Source organism: Pteropus alecto, unplaced genomic scaffold, assembly GCF_000325575.1.
Source record: "Pteropus alecto unplaced genomic scaffold, ASM32557v1 scaffold131, whole genome shotgun sequence".
In the NCBI taxonomy this organism is placed as follows: domain Eukaryota; kingdom Metazoa; phylum Chordata; class Mammalia; order Chiroptera; family Pteropodidae; genus Pteropus; species Pteropus alecto.
This window is the reverse complement of record NW_006434709.1, coordinates 7,411,431-7,429,536: the sequence shown is the minus strand read 5'-3', so window position 1 is coordinate 7,429,536 and position 18,106 is coordinate 7,411,431. Positions and strand designations below refer to the sequence as shown.

Genomic DNA, 18,106 nt, shown 5'->3' with positions numbered 1-18,106 from the left:
GACACATGGATCAGTGGAACAGAATCAAGAGTCCAACTATCGACTAGTGGTTACTTTCGGTGGGGGAGAAAGGGGGAGGTAGGGTAAAGGGGGACAAATATAGGGTTTAAGGGGAGAGTGAAGTGGGTAAAGGGATCAAATATATGGTAGCTGATGGAAACTGGACTTTGGGTGGTAAACACACAATAGCATATACAGATGTCAAATGATAATGTATACCTGAAAATTATATAATTGTATTAACCAATGTTACCTCAATAAACTTAATTAAAAATTTAAAAAAATCAATGCTATCTACATTGAATTAATAAAATTTGTAAACATAAAAAAAAAAAAGGGAGTCCAGAAATAAACCCATATTTATATGGGCAAATAATTTTTGACAGAAAAGTAAAAACCCTACAGTAGATAAAGGAAATCCTCTTCAATAAATAGTGCTGGGAAAACTGGAAAGTCAACTGCAAAAGAATGAAACTAGACTATTGTCTATCACCATACACCACAATTAACTAAAATGGATTAAGGACCTGAATATAAGACCTGAAACAATAAAATGCAAAGAAGAAAACATAGGAACTAAAGTCAAGGTAAAAATCAACTGCTGTTTTTCTGCTGTGCCACTTCTCTGCCTTCTGCACTGATGACTGGGCCCTGCTGCCGGCCAGCTATGGGGAGCTCACAGCTTTCCCAGGTAAGGTTGTTTAAGGAACTCGCCGCTCCTTCTCCTCTCCCCTTCCTCCTACAGGGAGCTCTGGCAGATGCAAGAAGCAGCTTCTTTATTTCTCCTAGTCCACCGCCCGACACCCGGGGTTCTGATCTGTGGTAGCTGTTATGCACAGATCCCATGCTCAGGCGTGCTGGTGTGCAGTTTGGGTGTTTTTTGTTGAGTTTTAGATTTTCAGCTTATTTTTGTTTCAAGGGAAGAGATTTGGGGACGTCTCTCACTCTGCCATTTTTCCGAAAAACTCTAAGTATTTTTTAAAAAATTATTTCTTAAATATTTTCCTGGATTAAAGTTTAAATATTAATTCTGTTCTATTATCTTATTTTTCTTTTTCAAGGAATGAAATTGTACAAATGCTGTTGCTTCTTTGCCTTATCTCCCATTTTATTATAGTAGGTCCTCAAATAATATCATTTTTCTCAACATCATTTTGATGAGAAGGAAAAAATCAATTCCTACCTAGGGCCACTGTGTGCGTGGAATTTGCCTCTTCTCCCAATGTCTGCATGGATTTTCTCTGTGTAATCAGGTTTCCTCATCCCAAAGATGTTCACAGTAGGGTAACTGATGTGTCTAAATTTTCCCACTTTGAGAGTAGATTCGTTAGTACACCCTGCGATGGAAGGGCATCCTGTCCAGAGTGTGTTCTTTCCTTGCATCCTGAGCTGCCAGGATAGGCTCTGGCCAACCTCTAACCAGAACTGGAACCAGCAAGTTGGAAAATAATTATCTTAACTTGCTTTAATTAATAGTTCTTAAATGTATGTATAGCTCACCTTTATTTCAGTATTTAATATTAGAAGTGTTTTCGGTCTTTATTTAGAAGTTTGGTGATTTTGTGACCAGAAATATGCCATAGGAACTTAACTGTTGTTTATATCAATTAGCCTGTGGTCAAATTGGTTTCATTACACATCATTTCACTTAAAGTTGCAGTTTCCAAGAACCCGTTGGTGATGTTAAGGATTTACTGTAGTTTCTCCCAGACTTTTTTTTACTTTATCTTCTTCATTCTATAATTTTCTGCCATTTTCATTGTCTTTTATTAAATTACATTTTAAATTTTCATTCGAGTGCCTTGTAATTTATTTTTCATTACTGAGATAATATTTTTTCTTTCTTTTCTTTCTTGAGTTCAGTGAAGTTCCTTCCCTTTCTCCCCTCCCCTCTTTTTTATCTTTCTAATTCAGAGTGGGTTTCCATGTACCCAGTTGCTTGTTATATTTAATTCTGCTTGGAGTATCATTGCAGTAGTCCTCTACTTTATGGTTGTTTTTGGGAGGGGGAGGGGGCGGGGGAGAATTTTCCTCAGTTGATGTGTTGGTTTTCATTTTCTACTTCTTTAAATAACTCTGTATGGAACTGTTCATCTTTTTCCTGTTTATTTTTGTGGTATTGTGATGTATTTCGTGAGATTCTGGTTTAGTGAAGGCTTCAGTATTGCAAAGTCTAGGCACTTTTTGGTGTAAGGCTAGATATGTAGACCAATGGAAGAGAATGGCAAATTCCACTTATGGTCAGTTGTTTTTTGACAAGTTGCCAAGGCACTTCAGTGGGAAAAGGAGCTTTTCAACAAATGGTGCTGGGAAAATTGGATTTCCATGTGTGAAATATGAACTTAGATGCTTATATCACATCATTCATAAAAATTAACTGAAAATGGACTTAAATGTAAGAGTTAAAACTATAAAACTTCTAGAAAAAAACAGGAGAAAAATTTTGTGTCCTTAGATTAGAAAAAGATTTCTTATGTACAGGACAAAAAGTACAATCAATAAAAGAAAAATAATAGCTAAATTGGGCTTCAGTAAAATAAACTTTTGCACTTCAATAAGTAAGTACTGTTAGGGAAATGAAAGGGCAAGTGACAAAGTGGGAGAAAATATTTATAAACTATATCTGATAAAGGACTTATGAAATATATAAAATCTTATAATTCAATAGTAAAACAACCCCATGAAAAAATGTATGAGTTCTCAATAAATATTTTACCAAATAAGATATATTAATGGCTAATAATCACATAAAAATGCACATCATTAGTCATTAGGGAAAAGCAAAATAAAATCAATGAGATACCATTTTGTACCTCCTAGAATAGTTATAATCAAAAAAACTGACAGTCTCAAGTATAGGTGAGTATGTGGAAAAACTGGAGCCCTCATACATTGTTGTGGGTATGTAAAATGTTATAGTCACTTTGGAAAAAAAATTTGGTAGTTTCTTAAAATTAACAATATAAACTTACAATATGATCCAACAATTTCACTCCTAGATATCTGCCCAAGGGAAATGAAACATATCTCCACTCAGAGACTTACATGTGAATATTTATAGCAACATTATTCATAATAGCCAAATGCTGAAAATAAGTTAAATATCCATCAGCTGGTCAATGAACATACAAAATATGGTATATCCATAGTATTCAGCAATTAAGGAATAAACTACATGCTAAGACATGTACAAACCTCAAAAACATAATGCTAAGTGAAAAAAGCCTGACACAAGACAATATATCATGTGAGTCAATTTATATGAAATTTCTAGTTTATATGATTTCATTTATATAAAATTTCTCTAGAGACAGAAAGCAACCAGTGATTGGCTTGGATTGAGGTGGGAGTGGGAATTGACTGTAAATTAGCACAAAGGAACTATTTGAGATGATGGAAATGTTCTAAAACTGCACTGTGGTTTAAGAACATTGTGGTTTTAGAACAATGTTTGGTAAATTTACCAAACATTGAATTGTATACTTATAATGGGTGAATTTCATGGTAATACCTCAGTAAAATTGTTTTTAAAAAAGTAAACAGAGGAAGGATTTCCAGGTAGCTTAAGATAGTAGTGGCTGCCTTCCTTTTCACCTCCCAGTTCTTTCTCAATACACAATACAGAAATGAATAAACATAGAATTGAAACCACATGGAAACCATACTTCCAGCATGACTTGAAGACAGAATGTCCAAACTTCAGAATAAATGTAAATAAAATGGAACAAAAAAAAACATTACTAGTGTATGATCTCTCCTGCTCAGGATGTTCTTGTAGATCAGATCATGGACTACATGGAAGGGGCTTAACTTTAAAAGTACCATGCAATTTGAAGAGGCAGGTTTTTAGCTTCTGGGAGAAGCTTGGCAGGGAGAGGGTGGGTGATCAAAGGCAAAGAGGGAGAGGCACCTTTTGGCAGTTAGATGTGAAGGAGGAAAGAAGCATGAGGGAAAAATTTAGTATTGTGCAAGACAAGAGAGAGCCAAAAAGTGAGGTCAAACAACTCCATCAGGAATGTGTTGAGAGTTTAATTATCCCCTCTTTGGTTTTCTCATTTCCATGATCTCTGTTAAATTTCTAGCTAGTCTGCCATTCTATCACTTGACCTAATAAGCAGGCTAGTAGAACTGTGGCTTACCCTGTTCATTTCCTATCAAGTGTTACTTTTACCGATGGTGAGTTTACTATTTTTATTGACAATGCTTCTGGCCAGGGTTTTTCTACTCTTAAGCTTCAAATTCAGTCAGCTATTGGTTTTCACAGCCAGACCTACCCTAGTAAAACTACAGCATTGACCTAACTTGGGGATGATGGCAGGATGGTAGCAGTCCTAGAACATCATATATTTCCACATATCATGTTATTTCATACATGGTATATCGTACTATATATTCATATACATCACATATGATATATATGAAAAATGTGGCCTTGTCACAATTATTGCATATAGTTGGGATCTTCAAGAATAGGTATATAAACTGCATACTAAGGGCCAAATCCCTCCCACTGTTAGGTAAATAAAATTTTATCGTAACATCTACTCTCATTCATTTATATATTGTTTGTGGCTGCTTTCATACTACAGCAGCAGAGAGTATGTATAGCCCACAAAGCATAATATCTGGCTTTTTACACAAAAAGTTTGCTGACCTTTGCTTCAGAGTATTATCATCATCATAATTAACATTATAATTATTAAAAATAACACTTTGTCTAGTGTTTTTAATTTTACACTTGTCCTTATATTTATTTCCTCAATAACCCAATATGGCAAGCTGGATGGATGTTAAATTATCATTTATCAGATTTCAAAAACTAATGGCAAGCTTGCATAAGTATGAATATATAAATTATAATTCAAACTAAATATTCTAAAAACATTTTAGTTATCTAACAATCCCAAAGTTTAACAACAGAATACAAAGAGAATACATTATAGTAATTTAATTTTGGCCTGGAATAACATTCATTCTAACAATAATCTGTTTACATTCAATTCTCCCTCCATCATGCCTGCTCTTTCATGACCAAGTTATTGCAAAGTCTTAGTAATGAGAAAATGCACATTTTTCTTTGGCATTTTGAAATATCCTTGGCTTAACTATTAGTTTGCATTTAAACAAGGAATATTTAAATTGTTTAATACTAAATACTTTCCCTTTGTGGAGCAGTTTCCTTAGTTCAACATAACTTACCTTTTAGAAGAGACATTCACTGTTCTTTGTTGAATAATATGTCTGTAGATTGAACAAAAGGGAGAGAAGTTATCTGGAAATGTGTCTTCTCCTTGAGGTGTTAAAGATAGTCCAACAAAAGCTTCATTTAGCATATCTCCTCTGTCCAAAGGCCCCAGGAGTTCTGTTATAAAATGATTAAGATATGAGTGAAATGCAAATACAATTTTTGCTAACTTCTTTATAAGTATGATTACAGGAAAACTTTTACATACTTCAATGAAATTTTTTTTTTTTAATTTGTCAATTTACTATGTAGCACACAGTGGAAATCTTATAGTCCCAGTCCCCTGTGACTTTTGTCATTCTTTCACTTCACTCAACTAGGGGAGTCTGACAACTGAATAATGAATGTTTTTCAGTTCAGATTTTAAAAAGTTTGTTTATAACTTGCCCATTGTGTCTTTAACCAGCATTTTGTTAATTAAATGTTATATTTTTGTTGTTAACCAACAACTGGAATATTATACTGGAAAATTTTAAGAAGTGAATTATTTAACTTTCTCACAAGTAGCACACAATTTGAAAACAAAGAAAAGAAAATGTCTTTTCCAATATTTGCTCTTAATTAGAATTTTAAAGTGTATAGAGAGAATTTGCTATTTCCATGTCATACAGATACATGGGGAAAATATAATGAAGCTGTGAAAACACATAAACGTTATTAAAAGCCAAAACCCTTAGGACCACACTGTGTATGTGTGCATTTTTAGTTTAAAAACTTTTTAATTATAAAAACCACAGAACTTAATTTTTATCCCATTAACCATTTTTAAGTGTACAGTTTAGTAGTAGTAAGTGTATTCACATTATTGTGCAACAGATCTCCAGAACTTTTTCATCTTGCAAAACCGACACCGTACACCCATTAAACAATTCTTCATTTCTCCTTCCCCTGAGCCTCTAGTAACCACCATTTTACTTTCTGTTTCTATTGATCCGACTACTTTAGATACCCTCTTATAAGTGGTATCATACTGTTAGATAGTCATGAGTGACAGGAGTGAAGGCCCAGCTTTGTAACCATAGAAACCTTCCTTAAGGACCTCCTTAAAATACCCATTTTATGATTATGAATTACCCCAAATCCTAAGGCACAAAGGCCATAAGAGCTGCTGGCTTAACCAGCCACAAAACGTGTACACAGAAAGTACTACCTTTAACCTTCCCATAATCTAAGCCTCATTATAGCATCATTATATCATCCCTATGCCTGGGAGTTCATAAATCTAGTTAAAATACACTGAATTCTGGGTAAGGACATGTGCAGTAGTCAAAGAGTTATATGGTAGCCAACTGTCAGTCGAAGTAATCTCATATGAGGATCATCTAGTACCACCCTCGTACCCTCCCATCCAACCAAATATAAACAGACTTTTGTGCTATTACAGCTGTCTTCACTGAAAACCTGCTCCTCCCTTGGAGTGTACTCTGTCCTTTATATTTTCACCTTCCAAATTCCACAGGGCTGCAGCCTTCCTTAGTGTAGCCTGTCACCTTCTAAAACACACTTTCAATCTTACTTTTTCTAAATCTTGCTGACCTGTAATTTTTTACTGCATGGGCGGGGAAGAACTGAGGACCTCCTCCATGCTGCTGGGGTAATGCTGGATTTCACATCATCCCAGTGGTAATAATACATTATTTGTATTTATATGACTAGCTTGTTTCACCTAGCATAATGTTTTCATAGTTCATCCATGTTTTGGCATGTGACAGGATTTCTTTCTTTTTTTTAAAGCTGAATGATAATCCACTCTGTGTGTGTGTATATATGTATATACCACATTTGGTTTATCCATTCATTTGTTGATGGACACTTGGGTTGCTTCCTCTTCCTGGCTACTGTGAATTTTGCTGCTATGAACATGGGTGTGCAGATATCTTTTTGATATTTTAATTACAATTCTTTTGGATATATACCTATAAGTGAGGTTAATGGATCATATGTAAGTTCTCATTTTAATTGTTTGAGAAACCACTATATTGTTTTCGTTGTGGTTGCACCATTTTACAGTCTCACCAATAATGCACAAGTATTCTAACTTCTTCACATTCTTGTCAATATTTATTATTTTTTTTTTACTGTAGCCATCGTAAATTGGTGTGAGGTGATAATTCATTATAGTTTTAATTTGTATTTCCATAATAATTAGTGATATTGAGCATCTTTTCATGTGCTTATTGGCCATTTGTGTATCTTCAGAGAAATGTCTCTTTGAATCCTTTGCCTATTTTTGAATTGGGTTTGTTTTTTGTCATTGAGTTTGAAGAGTATTTTGTGTATTCTAGATATTAATTCCTTAGATATATATTTGAAAATCTTTCCTCCCATTCCATGCATTACCTTTCCATTCTGTTGATAGTGCCCTTTTTATATTTTTACTGATAATTTTTTATTTCATATATTGTACCATTTGGTTCTAGTATTTCCACTTGGTTCATATTTTACATTCGTCTGCTGAGATTCCTCCTCATCCATTTATTCACGATGTAGATATTCCCCTTTAAAGTCTCAAAAGTCTTTACAATAGTTGTTTTATGGTCCTTGTATTATAGTTACTAACAGTGTCCTTTGATGACCAAAAGTTCTGAATTTTGATGTAGTCCAGTTTATCTATTTTTACTTTTGTTGCCTGTACTTTTGATGCCATATCTAAGAAATCATTGCCAAATCAATGTCATGCAGATTTCTTCCTGGTTTGTTTCTAAGAGTTTTGTAGTTTAGGTCTTACATTTAGATCTTTGATACACAGTGAATTATTTTTCATATAGGGTGCAAGGGTAAGGGTTGGACTTCATCTTTTGCATATGGACATATAGGTTTTCCCATACCATTTATGAATAGACCATCCTTTCCCCATGAATGGACTTGGCACCCTTGTTGAAAATCATTTGACCTTATGTCAGGGTTTACTTGTAGAGTCTTTATTAAGTTCTGTTGGTCTGTATGTCTTTTATGATAATATCATACTGTTTTGATTACCATAGTATTATAATAAGTTTTGAAATGAGGAAATGTGAGTCTTCCAGCTTTGTTCTTTTTCCAGACTGTTTTGGCTATTCAAGGTCCCTTGTGATTCTATATAGAAAAATATTTTTGCAATATACATCATTGGGATTTTGATAGGGATTACATTGACTCTGTAGATTGCTTTGGAATGTATGGACATTGTAACAATAACATCTTTCAGCCCATGAAAATAGGATGTTTTCCCCCTTATTACTATCTTCTATATTTCAATAATGCCTTCTACTCTTCAGTGTACAAGGTTTTCACCTCCATAGGTTTATCCCTAAGAATTCTGATGCTCTTATAAATGGAATTTAAAATTTTTTCCATTACCAATCATTCATTTTTTAGTGTATGGAAACAGCATTGATTTTTGTGTGTTGATTGTGTATCCTGCAACTCTGATGAATCCATTTATTCTAATGGCTTTTCAGTGGAATCTTCAGGATTTCTACATATAAGATCATATAACCTGTAGGGATAATTTTACTTCTTCCTTTCCAATTTGGATGATTTTTATTTATTTTATTGCCTAACTGCTCTGGCTGGGACTTCCAGTATTATGTTAAATAGAAATGGAGAGAGTGGACATCTTTAGTTTGTTCATAATCATAGAAGAAAAGCTTTTAGTTTTTCACCATTGAATATGATATTAGCTGTGGGCTCTTCATATATGGTCTTTATTATGTCAAGGTAGCTTCCTTTTATATCTAGTTTGTTGAAAGTTTTTATCATGAAAGGGTGTTGAAATTTTGTCAAATGTTTTTCTTTTGCATCAGTTGAGAAATATATATAGTTTTTGTCCATTCTGTTAATGGGTGTATTACATTGATTTTTGTAGGTTGAACTATCTTTGCATTCCAGATATAAATCACTTCGTTATGGTGTATAATCTTTTTAATATGCTGCTGAATTTGGTTTGGTAGTATTCTGTTAAGAATTTTTACATCAACACTTATCAGAGATATTAGTATTCTTTTCTTTAATGTCTTTGTCAGGCTTTGGTATTAGGATAATGATGGCCTTGTAGAATGAGTTGAGATGGTGCTTCTTCAGTTTTTTAGAAATGTCTGAGGTGTTAATTCTTTTTTAAATGAAGTCATCAGGTCGTGAATTTTAATTTGTAGGGAGGTTTTTGATTACTGGTTCAATCTCCTTGCTAGTTATAGATCTGTTCATATTTTCTATTTCTTCATAATATATTCTTGGTAGTTCTAGGAATTTATACATTTCTTCAAGGGTTTACCATTTGTTGGCATGCAGTTCATAGTACTCTCATAATTCTTTTTCTTTCTGTGGTATTAGTTGTAATGGCCCCTCTTTCATTTCTGAGTTTCATTTTGTGATAGTCATCTCTTCTTTTTTTTTTCTTAGTTAATCTAGCTAATGGTTCATCAGTTTTGTTGAAATTTAAAAAAACGGCCCTTAGTTTTGTTGATCTTTTCTATTTATTTTCTTGTGTCATTTATTTTGGCTCTGATTTTTGTTTTTTCCTTCCTTCTGCTAATTTTGGGCTTAGTTTGTTCATTGTTTTCTAGTTCCTTGAGCTGTAAAGTTAGGTTGTTGATTTGAGATCTTTCTTCTTTTTTAATGTAAGCATGTACTGTTATAAAATTCCCTTTCAGCACTGCTTTTGTGGCATCCAATAAGTTTTGGTATGTTGTATTTGTTTACTTTTTCCTGTTTGTTTGTTTATTCCCCCCCGCCCCCGGTATGTTGTATTTAATTTTTATTTGCCTCAAGATATTTTCTAATTTCCCTTGTGATTTCTTCTTTGACACATTGGTTGTTTAAGAATGTTTTGTTTAATTTCCATGTTGTAATAGTTAATTTTATGTCATCTAGACTGGGCTAAGGGATGCCAAGATAGCTGGTAAAACCTTATTTCTGGGTATGTCTGTGAGTAGGGTTCAAGAAGCAATCAGCATTTGATTTACTCAGTAGACTGAATAAAGAAGATCCACCCACACCAGTGTGGACAGGTAACATCTAATCTTTTGAAGGCCTGCATTGAACAAAAGGCAGAGGAAAGGTGAACTATCTGCCTCTCTTCTTTAGCTGGGACATCCATCTTCTGCTCTGGGACTGTACTGGTGGCCCTCAACCCCCAAGTTCTCAGGCCTCTATAGCATTATTGGTTATAGCGTTATTGGTTCTTCTGGTTCTCAGGCCTGTAGACTTAGACTAAATTACACCATTGTCTTTCCTTGTTACACAGCTTGCCGGTGGTGTATTTGAGACTTCTCAATCTCCATAATCATGTCAGCTAATCCCCATGATAAATCTCTTCATAATATTTATAAATAGTCTATGTTTCTGTTTCTTTGGAGAACCCTAATACACATGTATTTGCACTTTTTTTTTGTTTTCCTGCTGCTGCTGATCTCTAGGTTTATTCTGTTGAGTTAAGAAAAGTTACTTCCTATGATTTCAGTCTTTTTTATTTTGTTAAGACTTGTTTTTTGGTCTAACATAAGGTCTATTCTGGAGAATGTTCCATGCATAATTGAGAAGAATGTGTTTTCTGCTATCGATGGGTGGAGTGTTCTAAATAGGCTTGTTGAGTCCAATGGATGTATAGTGTTGTTAAGTCCTCTATTTTTATTGATCTTCTATCTGGTCCTTTTCATACTGAAAGTAGAGTATTGCATTCTCATACTATTTTATTACTCTCTTTTCTCCCTTCAGTTCTGTTAATGTTTGCTGCATATATTCAAGAGCATTGATGTTTCACAAATAAATATTTATAATTGTTATATCTCCTAGTGAACTGTTCTTTTTAATATACTTTTTCCTGGGGTAGTTTTTGAGTTAAAGTCTGTCTGGTAGTAGTACAGACACCTTTGCTCTCTTGTAGTTATAATTTACACAATATATCTTTTTTTGTTCTTTCATTTTCAGCCTATTTGTGTTGTTTAGATATAAATGGAGTCTTTTTGTATGCAGCATATTGTTGGATCCTGTTTTTTTTTGTTCGTTTGTTTGTTTTTTATCCAATCAGCCAATCTATGTGTTTTGACTGGGATGTTAATCTATGTACATTTAAAGTAATTACTGATACAAAAGTATTTACTAGTATCATTTTGTTTCTGTTTTCTGTATGTCTCACGGCTTTTTCCCCTCTCATTCCTCCCTTTACTGCCTTCTTCTGTGTTTCTTTGATTTTTTTTCATAGGACATGCTTTGATTCCTTCTCATTTCTTTTTCTATGTATTCAATAGATATTTTCTTTTTGGTTACCATTTTGATTACATAAAATACCTTATAAAGTTACAGAAATCTATTTTAAACTGATAACTTCAATAATATACAAAAACTCTACTCCTTCACAGTTCTATCCCCCCATTTGTTGTTACAAATTACATCTTTATATATTATGTACCCATTAACATAGAGTTACAGAGTATTTTTAGGCTTTGTCTTTTATATTCTGTACAAGAATTAAAAGTGGATTTAGTCAACAAAAATACCGTAATATAGAATTCTATATTTGTCCATATATTTACCTTCATTGGGTAACTTTTTACCTTCATATGACTTCATGTTGCTGTCTAGCATCCTTTTATTTCAATTTGTAGAACTCTAGTATTTTTTGTAGGGTAGTTCTAGTGGTAATGAATTTCTTCAGCTTTCCTTTATTAGGAGGATCTTAATTTCTCCTTCATTTTTAAAGTATGGTTTTGGAAGATACAGTAAACTTGTTTGACAGTTTTTCCTTTTAGAGCTTTGAATATATCATCTCGTTCACTTCTGACCTGCAAGGTTAATGCTGAGAAATTTGTTGATAATCTTATTGAGGCTCCCTGGTATGTGATGAGGCATTTTACACTTGCTGTTTTCAAGGTTCTCTCTTTCTTTGTTTCATACTTTCAAAAATTTGGTTATACTATAGGTCTCTTGTGTTTATACTAGTTGGAGTTTGTATGTCCATTTCTTTTCTCAGATTTGGGAAAATTTTAGCCATTATTTCTTCAAATAAGCTCACTTCCCTTTCTCTTTTCCTTCTGGGACTCCCATAATGTATACATTGATGCCTTTGATGATGTCCCATAAGTCCCTTAGGCTCTCTTCACTTCATTTTTTTTTCCTTTTTGCTATTCTGACTCAGTGATTTCAAATGACCTGTGTTAAAGTTTGCCAGCTCTTTCTTCTGACTAATCAAGTCTGTTTTTGAACCCCTCTAATGAATTTTTCAGTTTCATTATCATATTTTTCAGCTTCAAGATTTTTAAAAATAGTTTCAGTCTCTGCAAATATTCTCATTTGTTCATGCATTGTTTTTCTGATTTTGTGTAGTTGTCTGTTTTCTCTTTTAAGTCATTGAGCATCTTTATGACAGTTATTTTAAATTCTTTGTCAGGAAGTTCATAAATATGCGTGTATGTTCTTTTCTATGGGGCTTGATTTTGTTCCTTCGATTGGGCCATGTTTCCATGTTTCTTTGTGTGCACTGTCATCTTTTGTTGAGATTTTATCTTATGAAAAAAATAGCCACCTCTCTCAGTCTTTATGGACTGGTTTTGTTCAGGGGAAGACCTTTACCTGTTAGCTTGATTAAAGGTTCTGGACCTCTGAGACCTTTTATGGGGATTTTTCTTCTTGGGGGAGGGGCATGTCTGTTTTTATTTTCATATACATGGGTGCTTTTGGCTGTCTTGTTTTCCTGTTTCTTCTTAGGAACTTTTAAGTTATTTCTGTTGTATTACTCTTCTTTTAATCTCTTTCTCTGCCTAGTTCTTGCCTGCAGAACTACAGAACCTCTGCTTTTACAATGCACTGATGTACTTGGCTCTGTTTTCAGTGGCCTCCGTCCCTATATTCAAACTATGCCACTACTGTTCCCATTAGCACCATGAACTAGGTAAGACAGAAATCAGTTCCTTGTGTAGCCTCAGAAAAGTCAGAATACTAGACTTAAGTTCCCCGCTATTTTTCCTGTCTCAAGGGAGAAGCTTAGAATTGGGTGGTATTCTCCCTATTGTGTCACACTATCAGGGGCAGGGTGATAGTGGTGGGATTGGGTTGGGTGAGAAAAATGCAATGAACTCTTTTACTTTTCCAGGTGCCATCCCTTCTCTTATTTATGCATTAGCCTTGGTGCTATACCCCCCTAACTAGTTTCTAGAATTCTCGCAGAGGTATTTTGTTCCATATGTTGTTACTTATATAAGGGCCTGAAGCTTCCTACTCCACCATCTTAAGTTACTCCTGTATGTGGTTTCCATAGTATATGTTTAAAAAAACTATAACATGTAAGGACTAAATGCTCTTCCTAGACAGACAAAAATGACTGTATTTATTCTCACTTTGAGCCTTTATCCAATCCCTGTTGTTACTGATTTTCTTCTTATATTCTGTTACAAAATATAGTATGGATTGTCTCCTCCCAACAATTTTCAGTAAAAAGTTCTGCTTAAAGATTATCTTAAGGATGAAAAGTGTTTGTAGCAAGTGCTTCTTTGGCAAACTTTTCAGAATATCATTATATGTGCTGTTTTTACTTTTTGCAATTCATAAAGCTAAAACGAAAATGTATAAATCCCTACCAATAAATGGAGTACTCAGGTGGTTCCATTTTCAAATGTGAAAATAAAGTTCAGTTATTCATTCATATAAGCAAACATGTATTGAGAGTCTGCTCTGTGCAAATGGTTCTAATTGGGGGACATAAACATCAAGAGGACATAATCCCTCGAAGGAAACTTAGATTATTTCTGTGTCTTGGCTGTGTGAATAATGCTGCAGTGAACATAGGGGTGCATATATTACAAATAAGTGTTTTCAAGTTTTTCAAGTAGATACCCAGAAGAGGAATTCCTGGGTCATATGGTAGCTCTATTCTTAATTTTTTGAGGAACCTCCATCCTGTTTTCCATAGAGGCTGCACCAGTTTACATTCCCTCCAGCAGTGTATGAGGGTTCATTTTTCTCCACTTGTAATTTCTTACTGATAACAGCCATTCTAACAGGTGTGAGGTGGTATCTCATTGTGGTTTTGATTTGCATCGCCCTTATAGCTAGTGAAGTTGAGCATCTTTTCATAATGATTGGATAAAGATAATGTGGTATATATACACAATGGAATAGTACTCAGCCATAAAAAAGATGAAATATTGCCATTTGCAACAACATTAATGGATCTTGTATCATTCTAAGTAAATTAGATCAGACAGAAGAGGACAAGAACCATATGATTTCATTCATGTGTGGGATATAAAACAAAGAGATGAACAAGTAAATTCATAGACACAGACAACAGTATGGTAGTTACCAGTGGAGAAGGTGGGTAGGGGGAGGATGAAGAGGATAAAGGAGGTCAAATATATGGTGATGGAAAGAAACTAACCTTTGGGTGGTGGGCACACAATGGAATATACAGATAATGTGTTATAGAATTGTACACCTGAAACCATGTTATTAACCAATATTATACCAATAAATTTAATTAAAAAGAGGAAAAGAGGATATAATCCCTGTCCTGATGCTTACAGTTTGATGCAGGGTGGGGTAAGGGATTAGAGAAAATAAACAAATAGTAACAACAAGAAGGAAAAGAGTGAAAAACCCAGGAGAACAGGGTTCTCATGTCTACCTTTAACTATCTGTGTGTGATCTTGGACAAGTCATTTAATCTCACCTTCTATTTCCTCATTCAGTAAAAGTGCCAAATTAGATCATCTCTAAAATAGTTTCTCACTTTGAAGTTCATGAAGTAGACAGGAAAAGAAGGGAAGAGATAAAGTGGGTGAATAAAAATGTAAACAGATAAAGACTAAAGAATGATTTTGATACTCCTGGTTGCTAAGTAGGTAAGACAGAAGAATAATTGCTATCTTTATTTAGTTAGGCCCTTTACATATATTATCTATAATTCTCATAATTACCCTCTAAAGTAGGTATAGTAGGTATCATTATCCCATTTGCAGATGCAGATACAAAAACCAAGGGTCAAAGAGGTTAATTGGCTTGCTCTAAAACAATATCTATTAAGCCTTGCAAAATATTTGGCCCTGTGTAAAATATCCATTGAGACACTTGTTCTGTGCTAAAAGGTCCTTCCTTGATATTTGGTCCTATCTAAAATGTCCACTGAGACATTTGGTGCACACCAAATAGACTTTGACATTTGGTCATATTTGGTCCTATCCAAAACATCCATCGAGACATTTAGTCCATGATTCATTAAATAGTACAAACATTTAATTAACTTTATTAAAATTTTGTTATTTTTATTGTAATATATGATGAATTTTGGATTGCATATTTATTTTTTTGTTCTTCCTTGTCATGAAGTTTGGCAGTTTACTATTAAGTCAATGAGCAGCTGCTCTTAAGTATATCTTAACCTGATTATTGGTTTTATGTTTGTTATATCTGTTAATAATTTTGGTTATGCAAATTTGATTTTGTCAGTATCATTGTGAAGTTGGTGGCCATATTTGAGTATGACCACCAAGAACCCGGATGATAACTTGTTCATTGCTTTGCTGTTCATCTTTTAAAATTTTAGTTAAATCTCTACATTGAAGGATGATATACTACCATTAGCTTCTAACATATGCTATGCAGGCTGTTCACTGTGTTCGTCCTGTGATTCAGTACTGATCTATAAACAGTCCAAATTTCTAGTGGAAATTTTGGAGCTTCTGGTCTTCTTTGGCCTCTGCCACGCCTTCCACAGACATACACTCTGTCAACATAATCCATTAGGTTACCTAAATTTTATTCTATATTTTCCACAGTGTACTCAAAAGTTTTGTTTATATATTCCAAAGGCACAAATAGAAGTCCAAACAACATGGATGCACACTTATGGGTGCTATTTTGTTGTCATTATTCACGTGTTAGACCCAAAGAGGATATTTTTCACCACAGTGATTGTGAAAAGTGAAACAAGCATTTGTTTACTTGTGCATTTGGTAGAAGTAGTTGACTTGCATTCATATTTGTAATCTTGAAATCCATCATGCAGAATGAAGTTAACGTTGAGATTTCTTTCCCATGCAAGTGCAAGTACTCTTATGGATACATCTTACAAATATATATGTACATATATAAATCTGTAAGTGCCTTCTTACCTATTTGTTGTTACTGCATAAGTCAATGGTACAGGATAATCCCATACTACATCAAGCCCAGTAAATAACTGAGTGAACTGTATTGGTGCCATCTTGAAGGTGCCATCACTGAATAATGTGGTACTGTCACTTAAATATTGAACATTGTCATATGTTGTATGAATAAGAATTCTTTCATCATCGTGAGCCCTGGAATCATGCATAAAAAATGGTTCCCCACATCTGGTCACTTATACTCAGCTGGAATTGAAGTCCATTCAGTGAAGTTGGGTTTGGAGGTCAATGTCTATTTTTGAATTCTATTTATTTGCCTCTTTAATCAATTTCTTTCTGGTAACAAGCCTTTTTTTAAATCATGAAGATCATAGATAGTTCTTTCAAGTACCTACAATCGTATTGCATTTGTTTCTTCTTCTGCATGTCATTTTAACCTATTCAATGCTTTCCTTACTTCCCTTTCAACATCAACATTGTGCTGATGTTTTCTTGCCCCATCTTGAAGGACTGTAAATTTATCCACATCCTGACTAATTATAAATTGGGACTGTAAATTCTCCTTTCTTCACAGCATCAGTACCTTTTACTCCTATCTCTGTTCAAGGAATGGAAATAGTAACAAAAACCATTGTAAAGAAGCATTGGCTTTTCTTTTTGTGAGTGTACTATTTCTGCCATAATTTTCAAGTAAGATGTTATATAGCAACCTTTCCTTTAAGATCAGGAGCAAGGCAAGGCTGTCCACTATCATCACTGTTATAACATTGGAGGTCCTAGCAAGTGCAATTAAGCAAGAGAAAGATATAAAAGGCATCCAAATAGGAAACAAAGAAGTCAAACTGTCGCTATTTGTGAATGACATGATTCTCTGTAGAGAAAACCCTAAACACTCCCCAAGAACACTACTAGAAACAATAAGCAAATACAGTATAGTCTCTGGATACAAAATCAATGTTCAAAAATCCATAGCGTTCCTATACTCTAATAATGAAGTGTCAGAAAAAGAAGTGGAAAAATAATTCCTTTTGCAATTGCAACAAAAAGAATAAAATACCTAGGAATAAATTTAACAAAACATGTGAAGGATTTATGTAATGAAAACTACAAGACCCTATTAAAAGAAATCAAAGAAGATACAAAAAATGAAAAGATATTCCGTATTCTTGGATTGGAAGAATCAATATAGTTACAAATGATCTTATTACCTAAAGCATTATACACATTTAATGCAATCTCCATCAAAATCCCATTGGCCTCTTTTAAAGAAATAGAACAAAAAAAATCATCAGATTTGTATGGAAGCACAAAAGACCCTGAATTGCCAAAGCCATCCTGAGAAAAAAGAATGAGGCTAGAGGCATCACTCTGCCTGACTTCAAATTATACAATAAAGCGACAGTAATCAAAACGGCATGGTATTGGCAGCAAAACGGACACACAGACTAGTGGAACAGAATCAAGAGTCCAGAAGTAAACCCATATTTATATAGGCAAATAATTTTTGACAAAAACAAAAACAAAAACACAGTGGAGAAAGGAAAGCCTCTTCAATAAATGGTGCTGGGTAAACTGGAAAGCCATCTGCAAAAGAATGAAATTAAACTGTTGTCTGTCACCACACACCAAAAGTAACTCAAAATGGATTAAAGACCTAAATATAAGACCTGAAACAATAAATTTCATAGAGGTAAACATAGGAACTAAACTCAAGGACCTTGGACTTAAAGAGGATTTTATGAATTTGACCTCAAAAGCAAGGGAAGTAAAAGCTAAAATAAAT

At 34.0% G+C, this 18,106-nt stretch overlaps 1 protein-coding gene across 8 annotated transcripts in view; it reads right to left on the bottom strand.

The window, feature by feature from the left end:
* WDPCP (WD repeat containing planar cell polarity effector) overlaps positions 1-18,106 on the bottom strand; it is a 323,269-nt gene that overhangs the window by 43,748 nt on the left and 261,415 nt on the right. For all 8 annotated transcript variants that reach the window (XM_015587591.2, XM_015587590.2, XM_015587592.2 and 5 more), the window contains one exon: positions 5,200-5,362. In XM_015587591.2, the coding sequence (XP_015443077.1) occupies positions 5,200-5,362 (163 nt within the window). The remainder of the gene's footprint in view (positions 1-5,199; positions 5,363-18,106) is intronic.